Source organism: Mus pahari, chromosome 17 (assembly GCF_900095145.1).
Source record: "Mus pahari chromosome 17, PAHARI_EIJ_v1.1, whole genome shotgun sequence".
In the NCBI taxonomy this organism is placed as follows: Eukaryota; Metazoa; Chordata; class Mammalia; order Rodentia; family Muridae; genus Mus; species Mus pahari.
This window is the reverse complement of record NC_034606.1, coordinates 11066055-11090012: the sequence shown is the minus strand read 5'-3', so window position 1 is coordinate 11090012 and position 23958 is coordinate 11066055. Positions and strand designations below refer to the sequence as shown.

The 23958-nt window shown below is 36.4% G+C and overlaps 1 protein-coding gene and 1 non-coding gene across 2 annotated transcripts in view; one reads left to right on the top strand and one right to left on the bottom strand.

The window, feature by feature from the left end:
• Pkhd1l1 (PKHD1 like 1) overlaps nt 1-23958 on the bottom strand; it is a 144720-nt gene that overhangs the window by 79247 nt on the left and 41515 nt on the right. Inside the window, exons 24-34 of the mRNA XM_029548042.1 lie at nt 15591-15738; nt 14288-14442; nt 12135-12257; nt 11279-11384; nt 8312-8422; nt 6734-6898; nt 5747-5868; nt 3786-3918; nt 2856-3048; nt 1241-1383; nt 453-557 (exon numbers count right to left, since the gene is read on the bottom strand). Of these exons, the coding sequence (XP_029403902.1) occupies nt 453-557; nt 1241-1383; nt 2856-3048; nt 3786-3918; nt 5747-5868; nt 6734-6898; nt 8312-8422; nt 11279-11384; nt 12135-12257; nt 14288-14442; nt 15591-15738 (1504 nt within the window). The remainder of the gene's footprint in view (nt 1-452; nt 558-1240; nt 1384-2855; nt 3049-3785; nt 3919-5746; nt 5869-6733; nt 6899-8311; nt 8423-11278; nt 11385-12134; nt 12258-14287; nt 14443-15590; nt 15739-23958) is intronic.
• On the top strand, nt 23760-23866 carry LOC115062469. Its single transcript, XR_003842421.1, has one exon. It is a non-coding gene; the product is annotated as a U6 spliceosomal RNA (small nuclear RNA).

The following is a 23958-nucleotide window of genomic DNA, read 5'->3' as shown; positions in this document are numbered from 1 at the left end:
ACTAATATCTCCAGAGTGATGATCATGAAACACTGAAAAGAGTTGGATATTTAAGAAATAAGTTGTTCAGAAATGCTACATGGAGTGCTTCTAATGTTCTTATCAACTCTTTACACAGAAGAATTTTTGGAAACAACTAGTCATGCTAATAAATTCAACTTGAATAGTTATTCAGAAATTCATGACTGCAGTAACTCTGGATGTACTGAACTGCAGCAAAATCACTGGAAATTTCCTGATTATAAAGGCTGGCCTTTTCACCTTAACCTCATGATGTACATTACTACATATGCAGTGAGAATGTGACTTTTAATCTCATATGGAGAACACTGCAAAAGTATAAAAGAAACAACACTGATTCTCTAGACAACTTAAAATGCAAAATAAAAATTAACCTAATCTCAGCATAAACTCTCTTTTTTATTTTCAATATATATAATCGTGGTTGGTACCTAAATGTGAACCGTTGTTGGTAATTCTGAATACCGTCCCTGTTGAATGGAGAGTACATTTGATGACAGTTTCTGATGATGATGTAATCTCACATGGGAAGGAGCCTAAAAGTATAAAGGTAGGAAAAGCATTGTCGGTTTTGTTTTTATTTTGTGTTTTTTGTTTTTGTTTTTTTTTGTTTGTTTGTTTGTTTGTTTGAACTACAGACGAATGTATCAGCAGTAAAGAGTCATTGCTTAACAGAGCTCTGTGTTACACAGGAGGATCTTTGGTACTTTGCTTCTGATGGTGATTGTTTGAGTATGTGTTTTCACACAAGCATTTTATACACATTGAATACACAATGATAATGAAAGATTCAGAAGCAGAGTTGTTCTCTGTCTCATTATCCCTTTAACCATAAACACTTTTCTCCATTAACAACAGCAACAGAGGGATCAGAGAAAGGGATCGGAGAGAGGGAGCAGTAGTTAAGAGCTCTTGGTCCCTTTGCATAAGCTCCGAGTTCAGTTCCTATCACTGATAACCAGTGGCTCACAGCTATCTATGATTCCAGCTATAGGGTATCCAATGTCCTCCTCTGGCCTCATATGAGTACCAATATGCATGAACCCTCACCCCCCCAACACATGATAATATAGAAAAGCAATTAAGACTATTTGTATAACCTTTCTTACAATATTGTAAGATCACTGAAAATATTTGTGTAACAACCCAGTTCCTCCGGCAGATCATTTTAGACAAGGAAATCCTTAACAAGTTAGACCCTACAGGACAAAGGTTTTACCTAAGAGAACAGAATTCTCAGTTGGTATTGTGCTGAACCCAAAACCCATTATAGTGATTTCAGTGCCTCCATACAAAGATCCTCTCTGGGGAAACATGTGGATGACTTCCAAAATGTACAATATGGAAGCATTTAACTTGTTCCTGAAAAAAACAGAAGAATAGATTTCCAGTGAGCTTCCTTACACTGCACAATGTTTTGGGAATAAGAAATAATTGAATATATATATAATTCGACATTAATTTTTCAGATCAGATAATCTGGTAATCATCTTTACATTGGTTAAATGTATATATTAATTTTGAAAACCAGAGTTTTGAAAAATCTAATAACAGAACTATGTGAGATGAAAAGTCTTATAATATAGAAAATATGATTTTAAGAAATGAGATCACAAGAAATAAATGGAATTAGTGTTTTAAAATCTTTACTACAGTAAAATGTGAAGACAGATGTACATGTTAAAAAAAGTAGCAACAAAATTCAATACATTATAGAAGTAATTAATTTTTGTGTAATTCAGTTTAATTTTTCCTAGTTGTTGAAAAATTGTCAAGACTTTTTATTATCTCAGGGAAGGCACATATTTACTTTGTTTTATTATAGATGATATGCCTGCTAGGGTAGAATCAAATTGTGCGATGTTCAGACCTGATACAGAGGGCTCAACCCCTTTATCCTAGGTTTTGTATTGCTTCATTTAACTCCTTTAGTATGCTGAATTGGCATTTCTCCAACTACCATCTAAATACACAGTTTGGGTTTGACTTTGTACATGATATCACCCACAAACATCAAAAGCCAGTAGATTTTCAAAAACGTTATGAACTCCTCCCAGTAATTCCAACAGGGGATGCAGTTCTAGAGTCTATGCTTACTGGTCCTCACTTCCTGTAAGATTTGGGCAATCATCTGCCCATCTAATCGGACACCTGCCTTCTTTGCCTTCTTTTTAAGTCATTAATTTAGTTTGCTGTTTTTCAAAGTATTCCAAACTAGCAATTGTCTCAGAGACTAACTAAAATTTTGCTGTTAAAAGTTTCAGGGAAGAAAATTCAGAATTCCTATGGGAAAGATAATCAGCAAGGGATTATCTCCACTGCTTCCTTTAGATGGCAAGATCCTGGATTAACTGTCAATTTTTCAGAGAATCCTGCCCGATTCCATGGAATGCTAGTTCACTTCATATACATTCTTATTATACCAACATCCATTTTTACATTTCTAATTGTTACAGAATTGTTTAAGCATTGAGAAAAATCCTCCCAACAACGTGTGTGTAACATTAGTGCAGGAAATTACTATAAATTCAGAATTAAACAACTGCTCTCTCTCTCTCTGTTACCAAAACTGCTTGAAAAACATGCAAATCACATAACCAGTAAAAAGTTCAACAGAGAATATTTGTAACTTTTTCTAAATGGTTTGGTCAAAAACTAAAGTGCTAATGCGTACTTTATGAGAATTTTAAAGAATTTTTTTCTATGAGGAGATATAAAAGAGTAAAGAAAGCAATCAACATATTTGCAAGTTTACGATTAAAATTTTCCCTATCCCAATTTTAGCCCCAAGCTTTTCATAGTTGTATCATTTATAATCAGTATCAGTATCATACCTTGTTGATGCCAAACCCCAGTTTCTGACTTTCACATAGATGTCATGTTTTCCTGGCGGTAACGTGGGCAAAAGGCATGTAATGTCTGTGAAGTTTGAGTGAAGTACCTGGCAGAGCTTTCTTCCAACATACACCGTATTTTGTGCGAGTTCATTTCCAAAGTTATAACCTTTAATTGTTAAATTGACCTTTCCTATTGTTTTAAAAGAAAAATACAACTGGTTGTATAAAACTTTAACTTGTTACCCCAATAAAATTTGCATATTAACCAAACCAACATGTTTATTTTTTATTGGATTTAGAAAATTTTTCCAGTTTCAGAGGCAAAAATTCAAAAGAATGAGTTAATGCTTCTATGTACACATAAAGTGCCATATTTTTTTCACAAAGAAAAAAAAAGCACTGAAGTACTTTTTAAAGATATAATATTTTTCTCACCATTGTGCATGTTCAGCATAAAATTTTAAGTTGACTTGTTTGTGTTTAAAGTAAAGGAAAGTAAAGATCATGTTTCAGTGTAAGGAACAAACTTCAGTGAGAACCCGTGCTTTGAAGAACATTCTGGTTTGTGTGTGTATACTTGTGCGTGTGGGTGTATGCACCCGCATGTGTGTGTGTATATGTGTGTATTTGCACCGAAGGGAAAGTCACTTGTAGATGCAAAATTCAGCAATGTGATAGGAACTATAAAGATATTTAATGTACTATAGTTTGAGATCACACAAAATCTACTACTACTTATAAAGTCCTAATGTCCACTGATGATGGACAATGAAAATGTGAATATACATGATGGAATTTTATTCAGAGGTGAAGAAAAAGAATACCATGAAACTTGCATGTAAATTAATGGAACTTGAAATTATCATATTGAGTGAGGTAACCCAGACCCAAAAGACAAATGACTGATCTCACAGAAGTATTTCTTACCCAGAACTGTCCGTTCTTTTGGGCTGAAATCAGTGACAACAGGTGTTTGTAAGCAGCTGTAACTAAAACTGTCCTTTGCTATGACTTGAATTCCATTGGTAATGACAGAAATATCAACTGTACCCTCAATTCTCTGAAAAAAGAAAAGAAAAAACAAAATAGAAAAATTAAAATGATGAAATATTTAAATCCATTCTCTTTGCTGGGGAGCTAATTCAGTCAGTAAATGTTTATGTTGCAAGCATGAGAACCCAAGTTCAATCCCTACAATGCACATTAATAAAGGAGAGAAATAGAGAGTGAAAGAAGCCAGATGTGGTATCTTGACCTCCAATCCTAGGCTTGTTGGCAAGATTTAGCCAGGGAGATAATCATATCTGAGAAAATATGGTGAAAAACTCCTGGGGAAATATATCTAAGGCTGTACACACATTCACACACATTCACACACATACACACACACACACACACACACACACACACACACACACATACACACAAAACACCTCTAAAGGCTGAAGAAAAACAGAATCACTACAAATAAAATTCTAAAAATGTTTCATTTCAGACATTAATTAGAGTTACTTCTCAGATATTTAAAGTTGACGTATTAAGTATAGGTTAGTGTATCTAATTCTCAAGGCAGAGATTTAGTGGTCCTGCAGTGTTTATGATCCATTTATCTGCATCTGTGTTATTGCATTTTAAGGGGAATTTTCATGGTGAAGCTGAGACGCTCTGTGAAAATGGCTCTCTAACTGATGAAGGATAAGATACCAAAAATTTGTCCTTGTTCTCTTGCTATAGACTCAAATCTAATTTTTCTACTTCATTGACAAATTAGGCTGCATATTTAGCTGATCAAATTACATACTCTAAACTCTAACACTAGAAACCACTTTATATTTTCACTGATGGCATCTGTGCAATTCTCAATAAGGTAGTCTTGATCATTTCATACTTCACTAATGCATATGTTATGTTTTAACTGAATTATTAAAATATTTTTTCATATTGTCAAAGCCCCTAAATCCTTACTCTATCATTCAAACTAACACACACTCATTGATTTTTTTTCCCCCTACACATCTTACCTATGTCTTCACTTACTCTCCTGTGTTTGAGATTTGGTGTCAGTGACTGATTCTGCATATATGATCTCTTTGCACATAATTAGTGAACCATAGACCTATTTTAAATCTAAGGCTGATGTAAAAAATATAAGGCATAATGGTTAGTTCTAAATTCTTATATCCTATAGCAAACTCCAAATTTTTGCCAACAAATTAAAATTTTGACACTTTTAAACATAACTTTCTGGGTCAGAGGGTCAGATAGATGATTCAGAGGTAAACATGCTTGCTGCAATGATGATGCTCTGTCTGATCCCAGGAAGAGATCTGCCTCTGCTATATCTACAAATGTATAGCAGTAGTCACATCACACTCAGGCATATACACAAAAGGTAAATAAATGCAAATTTCAATACAAAAATACAAATAAAAATGGATTTCTTTCTTAGAACTAAGCATGCTTAGAATTGTTTCTCTGAAATTTACAAATTATTAATACTGAGTTCTTTTCATCTTTCAGTTTATCTGGTAATTTCCTGGTGACCCTAAGTGCTGACTAGGCATCAACTCTTTTATGAGACTCCATCTGAATTCCCATCTCCAAAGGGATTTCATCTTTACTTTGTATCTACTTCTATTATTTCAGGTGAAATGCATTATTTACCTGTGACTATCTTCATCATGGTTTTTAAATGTCTCAGATGTAGAAATAATATTTTGTCTTTGGAGTTTGGTTTAAAATGATGAAGAAATAGTTTTTACAGACAATATTGAAAGCTCAGAAATTTGGAGAAACATGTCACTTATCTACCTACCCACCTAGATGTTTCCTAGTTAATGAGGTTAGGACTATTGGAGATGAGGAATAACTGAAGTCAGAGGCCTTACTTTTGATGTTCTGCAGGTTATCCTATTCAAATCTCCTTTGATCACATTACAGGTTTCATTTCCAACTAAAACAGTTGAATTTTCACCAAAACCAAATCCAGATATTGTTAGCAGAGTACCACCTTTATAAGAAAAACAAAGAAAATAAAACCAAAAGTCAGGTCAACTAGGACCAAATGAAACTTTGTCCCTATGTAATTAATCACCCCCAGGTCATCTAGTGATACCAGCAAGTGGGTGGAGAAGCAGCTCTGCACACAGTTAACAGCACAAGCCCAGCTAAGCTCTCAATTGCACAGGCTTGCCCATATTGGCTTTGGGGTATATTAGCAACAACTACTTCTTTGTCCTGGAAAGAAGTGACCTATGTGTGTGGCAAATGAGGGTAAATTAAGGTTTAAAATTTAATATCTCTAAACAAGGAGAAAATCTAAGAGAAAAAAAACAAAATAAAGAAAATGTAATATAATTAAAAAAAAAAACACAAAAATCAAGGCCAAAGCACAATTTCTTATATTAATTGTGGTTAAAAAATATACAAAGTAAGTGAATCAACACAAGAAAAATATGTTATTGTCTGTGCATCCTCTTTGTCAGCCTTCCTTTGTCCTGTTTGTCCCAGAACTTTACTCTAGGTTGAAGAGCTCCACTGAGACTCTGGTTACAAATGGAACAGCTGGTAAGCAGGATAATAACTAATAAATCTTATCTTGACATAATTAATGAGGTTGTTATAGAAACATGTAATAATTGATGATATTAATTCAATAACCTATGATGTAAGCATAAGCAGTTTCTGAATTGTGCTTCACAAGGAAAAGAGTTAGCCAGCTATTGAATGTCTGTGTCTTTCAAAAGGGCATTCTCTTCTGGGCTCTGAGGAAGTCTGGGCTCCCTTGCCCTTCTCCTGGTACTAGAATCAAAGCACTGGAAACCCAGTTGTGAAAATGTACGCAGTCACCTCTTCGGAGAGCTGTTAGCTATTACCTGCCAGGCTTCCAGAATCAGGCCAGACATGTGAGATCTGACTCCGATAAACGAAGTGGGATCCCTCACCCTCTAGATTCTGTGCTAGTCCAACATCAGCAATGGACACAGCAACTGGTACATGTCCAGCACTTCCATTCAGAATCTGGCACTTGATCTCATTTTCTTTTGATAAAGAAGAAGAAGAAAATGATAAAGCAAATGTTTTCAGATTTAAAAAAAAAATGAACTCACTAAAATTAATTTGTAAATATTAACTTTGGTCTTTGTTTTTAAGACTCCAAGAACTATATCCAAAGTAAACTACTATTATTCTGGTGGGGGCACGGAAATCTTAGTAGGGAGGTAGGATCTTTGCAAGCTACCTACTTCTGCGGATTACTTATTTCTAGAAAATGGTAAACAAATATTGAAAACGAATCTGGAAACCTTGCCCAAAGAAAGTCTACCTCATAGCAGAGGATGGCCTAGTCAGTCATCAATGGGAGGAGAGGCCCTTGGTCATGTGAAGGTTCTATGCCCCAGTGTAGGGGAATGCCTGGGTCAGGAAGTAGAAGTGGGTGGGTTGGGGAGCAGGGGGAATAGCAGGAGAGGATAGGGAATTTTTGGAAGGGAAACTAGGAAAGGGGATAACATTTGAAATGTAAATAAAGAAAATATCTAATAAAAAAAGAAAAGAAAGAAAAAAAAAGTCTACATCAAAGTTATGAATTTTAAATAAAATTTTCATTCACCACTTTACTTATATCCACAACTGAGTAAAATAACATGTTCTATCAATAAATGTGATAAGGTCAAATGAAAACATTTTCTTCACTTTACTATAGTTAAGTAATACTGTTATAATATTGGCTATTTGACTTCAAGAATACATTTAAATAAAAATCAACAGAAATTATTTGGTAAGTGGTCTTATTCATGTGATTTCAATCATTAAATTATAGAAAATATCTAGGATTGTGAATGATAAGTTTCAGTGAAATTAAGTAACTATGTTTGAACCAATGTCACGAACTTAAAATTATAAATGATCTTTAAATTCTGCATAGCTTGAGAGATCCCGTTGAAATAGAAATCAAAGAATATGGTCATGTCCTCTTACCTCAGAATGACTACTACGGCATTGTCACAGCATAGACAAAAGGTTTGTGATATAATTTTTGATAGAGTACTTACCTAACATGCCTTAGGCTCTGGGTTCAATCCCCAGTACATACAAAAGCAAATAAACAGCAACAACAACATGGACATGATCAGAGGCCATGAAAGGAAAGAGACATACTTTGAATATGTGGCCTAGAGATACATAAACACATGAAATATCTTGTGACATAAGTTTGTAAGGTATATATGAGTGGAGGTTTGGTAGATTACTCTTCTTGCGATAAAGACACTATATAACACTCAAGTAGTCTATGGTCATAATCAAATAAATAGTCATTGGCACTTTCCAGACCAGGTTGCTAATTTCATGGCTCTAAAATATATACCAGGAGACAATTATATTTGTGGTAGTTCTTTCTTCCAATTCCTCTAGGATAAAAACAGTCAAACTTCATGACAATTGAAAGAACCTACCCTCCACAGAGAGAAGAGAGCATCTCGTAGAACCAACAGAGACGGATACAGCTGAGGTGGGAGAAAATCCAGAGCCTGCTATGGTTAGAATCGTGCTTTCTGCATAGGATCCTGAAAGTGAAAAACTTAAGTTACTACATTTCTAATGAAAAAAAAATTACAATCTGTTATTCTAAAATCAGATATTTCTTAGGAAAATATTCTTTTTTTATAAGATACAAGCAATAAATTTGAAGTTAAGCATGGAGAAAAGACACATGTGTTTGGCAATAATATTTTTCCATAGAATTAGTATATATTGATTTTTATTGTGGATATCTGTGTTAATATTCACTAGAATATTATTTCATTGAAATACAGAATTAGGTAAGAAAAGAAAAAATATAATTTTGACAAACAAGTTGAAAAAAACAGCAATCTACCATAAAACCATGGAGAAAAGAATAAGGGACAAGTGACCCTTCATTTGCAAAGGACATGGAAGGAAGGACATGCATCTTGAAGGCAAAAGAGGGGAAGTTGGGAGGACGACCTGAGAAGAGGCCAGTGATCAGTGGGAGGGTGAAGAGAGAAGAGAGAAGAGAAGATATGGAAAATGTGTATGATCAGAAAATATTATTGCATGTGTGAAGATGTCACAACAAGACCAATTATTATGTATGATTAATATATTCTAATTACAGATAAAACAAAGAAAACCTCTCCTAAGAAATAACACCTAAGACTGACTTTTCACTCCCACCACAGACACACAGACATAACAACACAAACACACACACACACACACACACACACACACACACCAAAATTACTATATATGTATCTCAAATACAAAAGGCATTGAAACAGAATGAAAAGAAATGTACAAAATAAATTACTGTGGTTGCCTCAGGGAGCCATAGGGGTTAGGATAGGGATAATACTTAAAGGGAATTTTAGGTAAATAATATTTCTGATTATGATTAGAATGTGTATAAAAATATGTAAGCAGCCATTAATTGCCAGTGAAGAAAAATGGCTAGTTTTTATTGCACTCATTATATTTTTCCATTATTTTTAACTTAAACATGGTTGTTAATTATTTTGAGCCCAGAGTAATCTGGGAGAACTACACACACATACACACACACACACACACACACACACACACACACACACACACACAAGGAAAGTCATTAGCAAATGCAAGGGCACAAACCAGATACAGTTTACTATCAACTACTAAGACTGCATATAAGGTAATGATTTCTGAATTCATCACTATGGTTAAGAACTCCCTTTACACCTTATTCCTGATGTTTATTTACATTTTTAGGAACTTACACAAAAAATCACAATCACATTTTCCCCAATAAAACACACCCTAGTCTGGGATGAGTTCTTAGCATTAATTGTTCTGTTTTCTCAAAGTGAATACTCAGTTCTTTTGTTTTGTTACACTATAGCTGTCCTATTGTTTTGTTACACTATAGCTATCCTACTGTTTTGTTACACTATAGCTAGCCTATTGTTTTGTTACACTATAGCTGTCCTATTGTTTTGTTACACTATAGCTGTCCTATTGTTTTGTTACACTATAGCTGTCCTACTGTTTTGTTACACTATAGCTGTCCTACTGTTTTGTTACACTATAGCTATCCTATTGTTTTGTTACACTATAGCTGTCCTATTGTTTCGTTACACTATAGCTGTCCTTTTGTTTTGTTACACTATAGCTGTCCTATTGTTTTGTTACACTATAGCTGTCCTATTGTTTTGTTACACTATAGCTGTCCTATTGTTTTGTTACACTCTAGCTGTCCTATTGCTTGCCTAATTGCTACCTTGTCTTAGTCAGGGTGTCTTTCTTTTTTTTTTTTTTTAAGTTTTTCTTTTTTTTTTCTTTTTTCCCATTTTTATTAGGTATTTACTTGATTTACATGTTATCCCCAAAGTCCCCTACACCCTCCCCCCCCATTCCCCTACCCACCCACTCCCCCTTCTTGACCCTGGTGTTCCCTGTACTGGGGCTTATAAAGTTTGCAAGACCAAGGGGCCTCTCTTCCCAATGATGGCTGACTAGACCATCTTCTGCTACATATACAGCTAGAGACATGAGCTCTGGGGGGTACTGGTTAGTTCATATTGTTGCTCCTCCTATAGGGTTGCAGACCCCTTCAGCTCCTTGGGTACTTTCTCTAGCTCCTCTATTGGGGGCCCTGTGTTCCATCCTACTGTGAGCATCCACTTCTGTGTTTGCCAGACTTAGTCAGGGTTTCTATTCCTGCACAAACATGACCAAGAAGCAGTTGGGGAGGAAAGGGTTTATTCCGCTTACATTTTGCACATTGCTGTATATCACCAAAGGAAGTCAGGACTGGAACTCAAGCAGGTCAGAAAGCAGGAGCTGATGCAGAAGCCATGGAGGGATGTTCTTTACTGCCTTGCTTCCCCTGGCTTGCTTAGCCTGCTCTCTTATTGAACCCAAGACTACCAGCCCAGAGATGTCACCATCCATAAGGGAACCTCCCCCCTTGATCACTAGTTGGGAAAATGCCTTACAGCTGGATCTCATGGAGGCATTTTCCCAACTGAAGCTCCTTTCTGTGATAACTCCAGCTGTGTCAAGTTGACACAAAACTAGCCACTACATACCTCCATTGGAGTATTCTCACCAGATGAAAGTTAATACACCCATTGGTCAAAGAGAAGAGCAATGTCTCAAAGTCACAGGGAAATTATAGAGACTGACTGTAATTTGTAAAAGTGGAGAATAGAGATATCAATGGAATACTTTGGCATCATATTTTTTTCCAAGTAAGTAATGAGTGCTTTTCCATAGTTCCAGCTGATAAATAGTTCTCACTATATTGAGAGGTTTTCTTGCCATATTTAGTGACAGTAATAAATATTTAAAGTTCATTATCACAGGTTACGTTTTTCTAGCTATTCACCACCTTGTATTTAAGGTTAAAACCAAAGCATTACCTTCAGAAGGTGTTGTTGTCAAGATCAGGGGAGTAATCATGGCATCCCATGTAAACCCACAGTCACCTGAACATTTGGCTGGAATTCCATTGACATATACTTCAACCTTCAAGTCAAAAAGCATAGATGCAAAGTTGAACAAGGCTAAAGGGCCAGCAGAGCTTGGTACAATATACATAGAATTTAGTAATGAAATGTAGTAATAATTCCAGAGTGTATATACTTTATGCACTGGATTTAGAACAAGAAACATGTTATTTTCCCAAAAATGTTTATGCTTTCTGCATTGACACCTCATTTATTCATTTATTCATTTATTTATTCATATGCTTATTTGTATAGTAAATGTTCCATTAGGCTTCTAATGCAGTTGTAAATAAAAGAAACACACGCAAGAAAACAAATGTCACCCTTGCTGTCACCCAACTTGTAGTAAATGTAGGGTGGAAATTTACATAAATTGAATCATGAAAGCATTGTTTTAGTTAGTACTATGAAGATAACTAGAGGTTGCTTTATGGAAAGCCACTTATACTTAATATATTTTAATATTCTCATCACTAAAGCAGCAACACTGATAATTGCAAAATTAATAATTTTCTAACATAAATGTTATAAAGAACAAATATAATAACATAGTTACTCATTCTGTCAGTGGTAGATTTAAAAGAATTCTTTCATCATCAGGAAGATAATTTTCTCCAAATTTAGAAAATAATGAGTTGATCAATTATTAAAAAATTTTCACGTGAAACTACAGTTGAAAACATTTTCATTTTACAAGGTCTTTTGTATTTGGTATAAATTAGTTATACATTTGAAATTATAAATATTATGAGAAAAGCTTGAATCATACCTGTGGTTGCTGATTCAGTGTACGAAGCATGTCTCCAGGGATACGTTGTCTAAATAAGCCACCTTCCTTTATTGTTGTAACTGTCACATTAGCCTTTTCTCCGATGATGTTGGAATCATTGATCTATTTTTAGACAAAGTGATTTTATAGAATAGCAATGGAAAATGGAACCAACTTAAGAATAAGTGAAAGCTGAGTAAAAGCTTATGGATGTAAAAAATTAAACTTAGAAATATTTGTTTGAAAAAATTTCTAGAGAAACAATAATCAACTCAAAGGAAAAATAGTAAGACTATTGGATTATAGTATGTTACATTAATTAAAATATAGTTGACCTAAAGAAAATAAATTTATTTAATTTTATATTGGAAAATGTTTTCTGTTCCTTTTCAATATAGTTACTTTGGTAAATCATTCATAAATAATTAAAAAGCTGAGTTATATTTTCCCTTTAGCATTTTTCATCTCTGGTTATCTTGTTGTCTCATTCTGGAATCATATTCTCTTCTAGTCATAAAAATAAAGCCAAATTACATCCATATGTATAATCTTATTCAAAATCCTTATGCCAGTATGGTAACCTTCTGTTACCTAAAGGCACTAGCAAAGATGTAAGTGTCTCCATGATGCACTACACATGAGCTTGTGATGAAGAACAGCAGCAGTGAATAAGCAGTAGAGTCTGGTAGAAAAAGGGAAGAGGTGAATATCATAAATGAGCAGAGCTAGCAAAAGGAAGCCAGTCTCAATAATAGAATTTCAGAATTCTAGTTCCAAGTATGTGCCTGTAAAATAACCCCTCTGGCTTTATAACATATCTTGCACAATGAATTTTATGTCTACATACTCTTATGTGTTTTTTTCTTCTACCTCCCTGTCTCCCCATTCAATAAATTTCCTGCCTGTATACCATCAAGGGTCTTCTCACTTTTTCCATACAGCAATGGGATTTAAAGTTCCAAAAGCTGAGTAGGGTTCTGCACCTTCTCTACCTTATTATAGCATATGGCTACAGAGTGGTCAGTAAAGGGTTCTGTCACTTTAACAATCATTCTCTCATCAAAGAGATTTAACTTTCTACAGTTGTACAGGGAGAAATGATGGAGTAGTGACCACCTTTTTGGTTATACCATTTCACATTTGTACTACTGTTTCAGTTAGGGTGGAATTATGTAACTGAGTGCTGAATCACAGGTATATGTTAAGATAGCACTAAAAGATCTGCCAAAAAATTGGCCTTCTTTCTAACCAACAGGATATGAGAAGTGCTTTCTCATACTTTCACCACCGCTAAGAAGTAATATCTTTGAGTGTGAGTACTGTGTGTGTGTTAACATGTGTGTGTACATGCGTGTGTGTGTGTGTGTGTGTGTGTGTGTGTGTGTGTGTGTGTATGTGCGTCCGTGCATACATAAAACACAAACCCCAGAGGGTTCTGCTCTGTCCTATTTGCAGGAGTCTTGTTTTGATTTTAGATTCTGTGAGCTCTCATTCTTCTTGAGATACACTAGTGTTCACTCATCTAATATGTGTAAAATAGAACAGCAGATGACACCTTTAGACTTGACTTGAACAGGCCATCTTTACAATAACAAAACCTTTCACAGTCTCAGAAGAACTATGGGCAACGAAGCTAATTACGTGTGTGTATTTTCTAAATTATAGATGAGTATATTTATGTGACTGCCCGTATACCATCAAGGGTCTTCTCACAACTCCTCTTGACTTTTTCCATACAGCAATGGGATTTAAAGTACCAAAAGCTGGTCTCTATGGAAAAGAACACCTGCCTGCTCATTCTAATGCAGAATATTTTTATGTTCAAATAATTTCAAAAATCATTTATGAGCTTGGTGTGGTGGCACACACCTTTAATCCCAGAATGTGGGAGGCAAAAGAAGATGGATTTCTGTGCACATTTGTATCTATTCAATAGCCTGGCCTACATAGTAAGTACCAGGACAGTCAAAGTTACAAGGTGAGACCCTATGTAAAAAAACAAACAAACAAACAAACAAACAAAAAACAAAATAAAATTAGTTTGTGCTTTGCTTTTGAAAAATCCACAATCTCCAGTTCTTTTTAGGATGAGAAAGAGTACAAATTGGCAAAGAGCCCAGAGAAGGACACAGAAGCTGTGATAATGCAGGGACCTGCAGAAGAGGTTGCTTTCCACAGGGGCTTGTCCATTTGATGCTCCATGAATAGCCAGCACAGGTTCCTTCTCTGTTTACTGAGACCTGTGCTATTTCTTCCAGGCTCTGCAGGGCAAACTGCAAGTCTGCAGCTGACACAGCAGCAGGGATGCCTGCATCACAGAAAGGAACAAAAGTTCACAAACTGAGCACTCTTCATGGTACTGTGTATGCAAAGTATCATTCTTCAATCACATTCTTGTCAAAAAGAAGTTTAGAGTGTTTATCCCAAGAGATTATGTATTAACAAGAAACAAAATTATATGAGTAATGAACCTAAATGTTGTCTTGGTTTTTATATTTTTATTTGAATGCCAGTTTGCTTTATGAATAATTGGTAAGCCATGAAAGTAAGATAAACTTTTAGAAATTAAAAGTTATATTTGATAAGGCAATGAAGAAAACACTCAAGTGTCATTTATTCTAGATAATCTTGTTTCTTGTTTGAATTTTAAATATATAAATCAAGAAAATGTCACTAAAAATAAGTGTACCAAAAATATATCACTAATGTTTAAATTAGCACTCACTGTCTATATGATGAAGATTGGGAAGAACAGATATAGGTTAATACTTTTCTAGTACTAGCAGTAATATTTTACAAAGTAAAGTAGTAGTACTGGAACTGAAACTAAACAAATATGGGACCACACACAAATGTTAATCATTTCAATATATGGTACTTATTTCAGCGCAACTTTTTAATGGACACATGGTCATAAGGACTATTTTGGATAGGACAGCAGATATTTAGATGGATTAGTTAAAACTGTATTTTAAAATACTATTCCAATTCAATTTTGTATTATTTTAATGTTATAACATTTCTGGATAGCACAGTCATGATTTTTTAATGCATGCATCATAAAGGCCACAATCTCCACATTTTCACAATTTCAATTTTACATAAGGCTACAGTTTCAACCACTTTCAGAGAAAGAATTTTTAAGGAGTTTGATATGTTTTTACTGACATTTTGTATATTACTTTTAAATAAACATGGCTATAACTGATAACATTGGCTTCAGATGGTTGAATTCTTTACTAAACTAGGAGGAAACAATTCTGAGACAAAAATGCTATCACTGACTTCAATATGGCTCATGTTATTATGTGTCATTTATTTAGATGTTTGAACGTAAGATAACTGTACACAGTAAATATCAGTAGCAATACTATTGAGCATTTAGCAAACAATGCATACATGTATACTTGAAAAACTTTGGTATGTCTCTAGTAATTCTGAGCATTTCATATATACCTTTCAGAGTATGTCCATAAGCTTGAACATCAAAGCTGCCACTTATAGGTGGAGAAGCTTCTTGAATTCTTTGAATACGAATCTTTGATTCCCCTGGCCAATTATTTCCTCTGTAAACCAACTCATTCTTTGTCTCATTTGTGATTATCTAATTTCCAAAATAAATATTGATAGAATGATTAAACCTAAACAATGGCTAACACAGTTTCTATTTCATCATGTAGAATCCCGTGACATGACATAAATGAGCCTCATATATTCAGGATTCTTCAGGACATTAAGGAGAGCTCCATAAATCAACACAGGCCATGCCTATACAGCTCAGTAATGAGGCCAAAGTCAACGCAGTAGTCATCTGTGCAGGCATCAGCTGGAATCACAGTAATAGCTCATTAATTCAGAGCATACCCTCCATCACTCAAGGGGCAAATATTTATCAAGCAAGCACTCTAGTCAAGGTACAAAGCACACCTCTGTGTGAAGGCAAAAAACATGAGATGTGATCATCACTATCAAACAGCTAAAACAACTTGTAGAGAATAACTATAAATAGGTAACCAGAAATACAAGGAGTTATAAGGTCAGTAGAGTGACTGCCAAGACTCATTAAACAAATTTAAAGCATGGAACACTAACCACTAGACAACTTATTACAAAAGTAATAAGTTCTATATTCATAGGTTGTAAGTATAATAAGGATTGTGGTAGTCTCCAATTTCTGGATGTTGGAGTTTTCTGTCAGTCTTGTGGAGTTAAAATTCATAAAAAATATAAAGAGCTTACATGATAGTGTGTGTATGTGTGTGTGTACGTGCCAACTTTATTTATGCCAAAGGTTAGAAATCATACAAATCTCTACCAATAGAAAGGACAAACTTTGCTCTTCTACTATAATATGCACCAATTCAAAAGTATGAACTATCACTAAAGGTAATAAAATGAATCTTGTAATATTAATAAGGAAAACTTGATTAAACTTGTGTGAACATTTATGATTCTATTGGAATGAAGTTCAAATATATGAAAAGCAGATTAATGATGATAGACAGCAAAATAGTAATCATAGGGAAACCTCCCATGAACTAAGTCTTTACTTTTCCTTGATCTAAATTTACTTCTTAAAAGGTTAATGAGTTCATCAAGATTCAGGGGTACAGGATGAACTAGAACAACAAAAACTCAACCATATTTCTAAGTAAAAACAATGAACATACGGAAACCATAATTTAAAGTAAAAAAAAAAATCATGTATACATTCACTTATATGTGGATATTAGCTGTTAAGTAATCAAGCTAAAATCTTCAAACTCAGAGAGGACAGATGAAGTGGAGGATTGGGGTGGAGGGGAGAGTGCGGGTATGAATCAACCTGGGAAGTGAGGAAACAGATCTTGCAGATGGACTAGGAAAGATGAGAACTGGAGCAGGAGGGAACAGTTGGGAGAGAAGAGATGGAGGGATAAAGTACAGAGGAAGATGGCTGGAATTGGAGGTGCTGCATCTGTGGAACAATGTGGAGATCTAGTGCAGTGGAAAATTTCTCGAGTCTATAAGTGTGACCCTTGTGAGGACTCCTAGTAATGGAGGATATGATACCCAGTCTGAAATGTCCATCTTTTGTAGCTAGGCTAGACTTTCAGTGGTGGGATAGGATTGGTTTTGATTGAGTTATTGGGGTTCCATGGAGCTGACTCTAGGACAAAATGCTTCTCTCTGAAAACTGACAGTGGGGCCCCATTGCCAAGGACAACATCCACAAAGCTCACTGAATGCAAGGAGGTTCAGTTGGTGCCTCTATAGAGCCTTTGCCCCATACAGTCCAGTCTTGTTGACCCTGGAAGGTACTTTTCAGGAGACATGGACACCAACCCAGCCAAAAAAACTTCAAACCTGCAATCTAGTTTGTCTGTAAGATGTGTTGGCCAGTGTCAGGGCATAACTTGTGTAAGAGACCACTATCTGGTTTAACTTGAGGCCCATGTCATGAGAAGGAGCCCAGGGTAGAACCAAACACTACTGATGAAAAAAATAAATCAGTGAAATGATTTTTATGATAATATACTCATAGATTGGTGCTTTGTCCAGTCATCATTAGGAGGGCTTCCTCTAGCAGAACTAAGAGTGGGTGCAAAAACTCACAGCAGGACATTAAAGGGAGAGAGAGATTAAATTGGCAGCCTTCATCGTGTCACTCCCCTCAGAGCTCAGGAGAACCCCACAGAAGAGGGGGAGGAAAAGTTATAGCACAGCGGGAGAACAAGGTCCATTGAATCAATTAAGTGGGGCTCATATGGACTTAGAGAGTCTGAAGCAACAAGCACTGTGCCTGATTGGGTCTGTACCAGGGCCTCTGCTTATATATTGTGGCTGTTAGCTTGGTGTTTTTGTGGGACTCCTAATAGTGGAAGCATGTGTGTCTGACCTTTGCCAGGTCTTGGGACTCTTCTTGTCCTATTTGGTTGCCTTGTCCTGCTTCAACATGAGGGCTTTGGCCTTGTCTTATTGCCCTGTTTATTGTAATTGGTTGCACTTGGTTGTTAGCTCTTGAAGGCCTGCTCCTTTCTGAAGAAAAAAAGGGAGGGGAGTGGATCCAGAGGAGAGGGAAGATGGGGGCAGGAGAGCTGGGAGGAATGGAGGGAGGAGAAACTGTGGGTGTGATGTGCTGTATGAGAGAAGAATCTATTTTCAATAAAAATCAAGGCCATTTATAAGTGCTTCAGATTTTAAATAGCTACATAACAGTCTAGCCAAATATGCTCTGGGGACTGGTGAGATGGCTCAGCTTGCTGTGTGAGCATGGGGACCAGAGACTGCATCCCAAAATCCACATAACAAAGATGGACATATCCTCAAATGCCAGAAACCCCATAGCTATAGAGAAAGAGACAGGAAGATAAATGCAACTTGTTGAACTTAGCAAGCTAGGGTTCAGAGAGAGACCCTATCTAAAGAATATAAGGTAGAAACTGATAGAGCACAGCACCTTATATCCTCTTCTGGCCTCTACTTGTGTGTGCACACATCACATGTACCTATAACAGACAGAGAAAGAGAGAGAGAGAGAGAGAGAGAGAGAGAGAGAGAGAGAGAGAGAGAGAGAGAGAGAGCAAAAACCCAGGTCTGGATCTGATTTTAACAAATTACAAAAGTCTAATAATAATAATAATAATAATAATAATAATAATATCACTAAAATACTATTTTGTTAAATATAAAAAGATTAAAATAAATAAAGGGAGATGTTTCATATGCTGGAAATGAACCTAAAAGAAAGACATCTATAGCATATTTCATGCACACACAAAAGAATATTTTTCTCAGTACCTCATGGATACTTCTCCAATATTAACCATATGTCAGTCACAAAGCAAGGCTCAACAGATAAAAGAAAATTGAAATTGCACCATGTATCCTCTCAGTCCATTATGGATTAAAGCTGGACTTCAACAACAACAGAAGAAACAGGAAGCCTACACACTCATGGCAAAAGAACAACTCTCTACACAACTAAAGACTTTCTAGAATTCAGTGAAAATGAGGGCACAACATACCCAAAAGTTCATGAGACTAAGTGCCTCCATGAAGAAATTAGAAAATTCTCATACCAGCAGTTTAAAAGAACACCTGAGGTGTATAAGGTGGAAGGGACTTTGGAGGAAGATAGAAGGAGGGAGGTAAAAGGAAGGGACAGAATCAGGAATGAGAGGAGATGGAGGTGATATACCAAGAGTCAGAAAACTGAACAGAGGTGTGTAGCAGTGGGTGGTGGGAAACTGGGGGTAGCTACCAGAGAGTCCCAGATGCTAGTAAAGTAAGAGGCTCCCAGGACCCAGCAGGGATGACATTAGCTGAAATACCCAACCAAGGAAAGGGAGAACCTGTAGAGAACATATCCAGAAGTTAGGCAAGACCCCAGGTTGAGGGATGGGACCACCCACTCATCTCCAAAATTTTAACCCAGAATTGCTCCTATCTAAAGGAAATAGGGGGACAAAGAGTAGAGAAGAGAGTGGAGGAAAGGCCATCTTTATGGCCCCACCTGGGGATCCATCCCATATGAAGACACCAAAGCCAGACACTATTGTGGATGCCAAGAAGTGCTTACTGACAGGAGCCCAGTATAGCTGTTTCCTGAGAAGATCTGCCAGAGTCTGACCAATACAGATATGGATGCTTGCAGTAAACAATTGGACTGAGCATGGGACCCCAACGGAGGAGTTAGGGCAAGAACTGGAAGTGCTGAATGGGGTTTGCAACCCCACAGGAAGAACAACAATATCAACCAACTATAAGCCCCAGAGCTCCCAAGGACTAAACCACCAACCAAAGAGGACCCATGGCTCCGGCTGCATATGTAGCAGAGGATAGCCTTATCTGGCATCAATGAGAGGGGGAGTCCTTGGTCCTGTGAAGGCTCGATTCTCCAGTGTAGGGGAATGCTAGGGTAGTGAGGTGGGAGTGGGTAGGTGTGTGGAAGAGCACCCTCAGAGAAGCAGGGAGAGGGAGAGGGGGAGAGGGATACAGGGATTGCGGGATAGTAAACCGAGAATGGGATAACAGTTGAAATGTAAGAGAGATCTCTCCATTTTCTGAGATCTTCCATTTCTTTCTTGAGAGACTTGAAGTTATTGTCATACATGTTTTTCACTTGTTTGGTTAGAGTTACTCCAAGATATTTTATACTATTTGTGACTAATATGAAGGAAATTGTTTCCTAATTTCTTCCCTAGCCTGTTTATTATTTGTATAAAGGAAGGCTACTGATTTATTTGAGTTAATTTTATATCTGGTCATTTTGCTTAGGTTGTTTATCAGTTGGAGAAGTCCTCGGGTAGAATTTATGGGGTCCTTATGTATACTATCTATCATATCACCTGCAAATAGTGATACCTTTATTTCCTCTTTACCAATTTGTATACCCTTGATTTCTTTTTGTTGTCTTATTGTTCTAGCTAACACTTCAAGTACTATATTGAATAGATATGGGGAGAGTGAGCATCCTTGGATAGCTTCAAGTATGTCTCCATTTAATTTGATATTAGTTGTTGGTTTGCAATAAATTGATTTTATTATGTTTAGGTATGGGCCTTGAATTCCTGATCTCTCCAATACTTTTAACGTGAAGGGGTGTTGTATTTTGTCAAATGCTTTTTTTGAATCTAAGGAGATGATCATGTGCTTTTTTTCCCTTTGAGTTTGTTTATACAGTAGATTACATTAATGGATTTTCATATATTAAATAAACCTTGCATTCCTGGGATGAAGCCTACTTGATTGTGGTGAATGATGGTTTTTATATGTTCTTGGATTCAGTTTGCAAGAATTTTATTGAGTATTTTTGCATCANTATTCATAAGTGAGATTGGTCTGAAGTTCTCTTTTTTGGTTGGGTCCTTGTGTGGTTTAGGTATCAGAGTAATTGTGGCTTCATAGACAAATTAGGATCTGGGAGGGAAAGTAGATGGTGTGTGTGTGTGTGTGTGTGTGTGTGTGTGTGTGTGTGTGTGTGTGTGTGTGAAGGAAACCTGATCTTATACTGGGTGAGGGAAAAGGACCAAGCCCTGAGGACCAGCAGAAAGAATGGAATCAGGCAACCTCAGGAACTAGGAGGTTGTGGAGGGAATGCTCAACATTAGGGAGAGGTAACTTATAGAGCCCACCTCCAGCAGGAAGACAGGACATCAAGTAAGGGATGGGGTTGCCATGCCACAGTCACACCTCTGACACATAATTGTTCCTGTCTGAAAGAATTACAGAGATGGAAATGGAGAGGAGCCTGAGGAAAAGAAGGTTCAGTGACAGGCCAAAAGTGGGATCCAGCTCAAGGGAAGGTTCCAAGGCCTGGCACTATTACTGAGGCTATGGAGTGCTCACCAAAAAGGATCTATCATGACTGCCCTCTGAAAGACCCAATGAGCAGCTGAAACAGCCAGATGCAGATATTTGCACCCAACCAATGGACAGAAGCTGCTGATCCCTGTTGTTGAATTAGGGAAGGATGAAAGAAGCTGAGGAGTAGGGCGACCCTGTAGGAGGACCAGCAGTCTTAATTAATCTGGACCCCCAAGATCTCTTAAACACTAGACCACCAAACAGACAGCATATACCAGCTGACATGAGGTCCCCAACACACATACAGTAGAGGACTTCCAGGTCTGTGTTCATTCAGAGATGATGCACCTAACCCTCAAGAAACTGGAGGCCCCAGGGAGTTTAGAGGTCATGTGGGGTGGGGGTGGTGGTGGTGGTGGCATCATGTGGGATGGGGAGGAGATGTGGAATGTGGAGCAGTTGGAAGGTGGATGGGGGGGTGAGGAATGGAATATGGAATGCAAAAAATGAATTAAAAATAAAATTAAATTAAGAAAAAAAGATAAGGTAAACTGTTTAAATAGCCGTATAGTTGAAAGAAGAATGTATCTTCAACAAATGGTGCTGGTCTAACTGGATGTCTACATGTAGAAGAATGCAAATAGATGCATATTTCTCACCCTACACAAAATTCATGTTCAAGTGGATCAAGAACTTCAACAGAAAACCAGACACACTAAATCTCATAGAAAAGAAAGTGGGAAATAGCCTTGAACTCATTGATACAGGAGATAATTTCCTGAATATAACACCATTGGCTCAGAGTCTAAGACCAACAATTGATAAATGGGACTTCGTGAAACCAAAAAGCTTCCATAAGGCAAAGGACACTGTCAGTAGGAGAAAATGGCAGCCTACAGATTGGGAAAGCATCTTCACCAACCCTACATCTAACAAAGGGCGAATGTCCAAAATTTACAAAGAATTCAAGAAGTTAGACCAAAGAACCCAAATAATCTTACAAAAAATGAGATACAGAGCTAAACAGAATTTCAACAGAGAAATATCAAATGATCAAGAAACACTAAAAGAAATGTTCATATTCCTTACTTGTTAGGTAAATGCAAATCAAAACAACTCTGAGATTCTATGTTACACTGGTCAGAATGGCTAAGATCAAAAACTCAGGTGATAGCATATGCTGGTGAGGATGGGGAATAAGGGGAACACTCTTCCATTGTTGGTGGGAATGCAAACTTGTACAATCACTTTGGAAATCAATTTGGTGATTTCTCAGAAAACTGGGAATAATTCTACTTCAAGACCTAGCTATACCACTCCTGGGCATACACCCAAAATATGCTCTACCATTCCATAGAGACGCTTGCTCAACTATGTTCATAGTAGCTTTATTCATTATAACCAGAAACTGGGAACAAGTTAGATGTCCCTCAACTGAAGATGGATAAAGAAAACTGTGGTAAATCTACACAAAGGGATACCATTCAGATATTAAAAACAAAGACATCATGAATTTTTCAGGCAAATGGCTGGAGCCTACACCATGCCTGCCTGGATGCTACCATGCTCCCACCTTTATGGACTGAACCTCTGAACCTGTAATTAAATGTCCTTATACGAATTGTCTTGGTCATGGTGTCTGTTCACAGTAGTAAAACCCTAAGTAAGACAATCTTACATGTAAAAATTTTTTAAAAACACAAAATGAGGTCCATACTCTCCAATTTAACCTTGAATAAATAACTAAGACTACATTGCAATTAGCAATCATTGGTGTGAATAAGGAATCTTGGCAAAGGCTTGCATTTGAAGGACATGAAGCCCCCAACTTAGCACATTTTGTACTATTATTTAGTAAAGCATTTACAAGACAAATTAACAAAATGAGCATCTTGAAGACAGTAAGACTAAACACTGGTCCAGAATGAGGTAAAGACAGTATTTTGTAGAATATTTACTTCTTCCTTATCTTCAGTTATGAAATTGTTTATTTGGTGAGATGTTCTTTGTAGGTGAGTTAAACATTAATCTTGAGCTTTCCTATAATTGTTTTTAATTTGTTGTGGAAATAAAACTAATAAAGTAAGTATTTATTTATAGGGAGTTACATTTAAAATGTTCATTATATTTTTAGCTTTGAATTCTGGTTGAAGTTTAAGTAACTCAAGCAGTATATGCACTTTTAAAATTCCTTTGAATCCATAAAAAACCCACATCTTCCTTTTTTGTAAAGATTTTGATGTAAGCAAATGAAATGCTGTTCATAACATAAATAATTTTAAAACATTGGAACACTAACTTTTCCTTCAATAATGCGTATTTAAGAATCTCTTTTGGGTGCTCGCTTCGGCAGCACATATACTAAAATTGGAACGATACAGAGAAGATTAGCATGGCCCCTGCGCAAGGATGACACGCAAATTCGTGAAGCGTTCCATATTTTTTTCAACAAACCTAAAAGAAGACAGCCACAAGAACATGCCAACTTTAACAACAAAAATAATAGGAAGCAATTACTTTTCTTTAATTTCCCTTA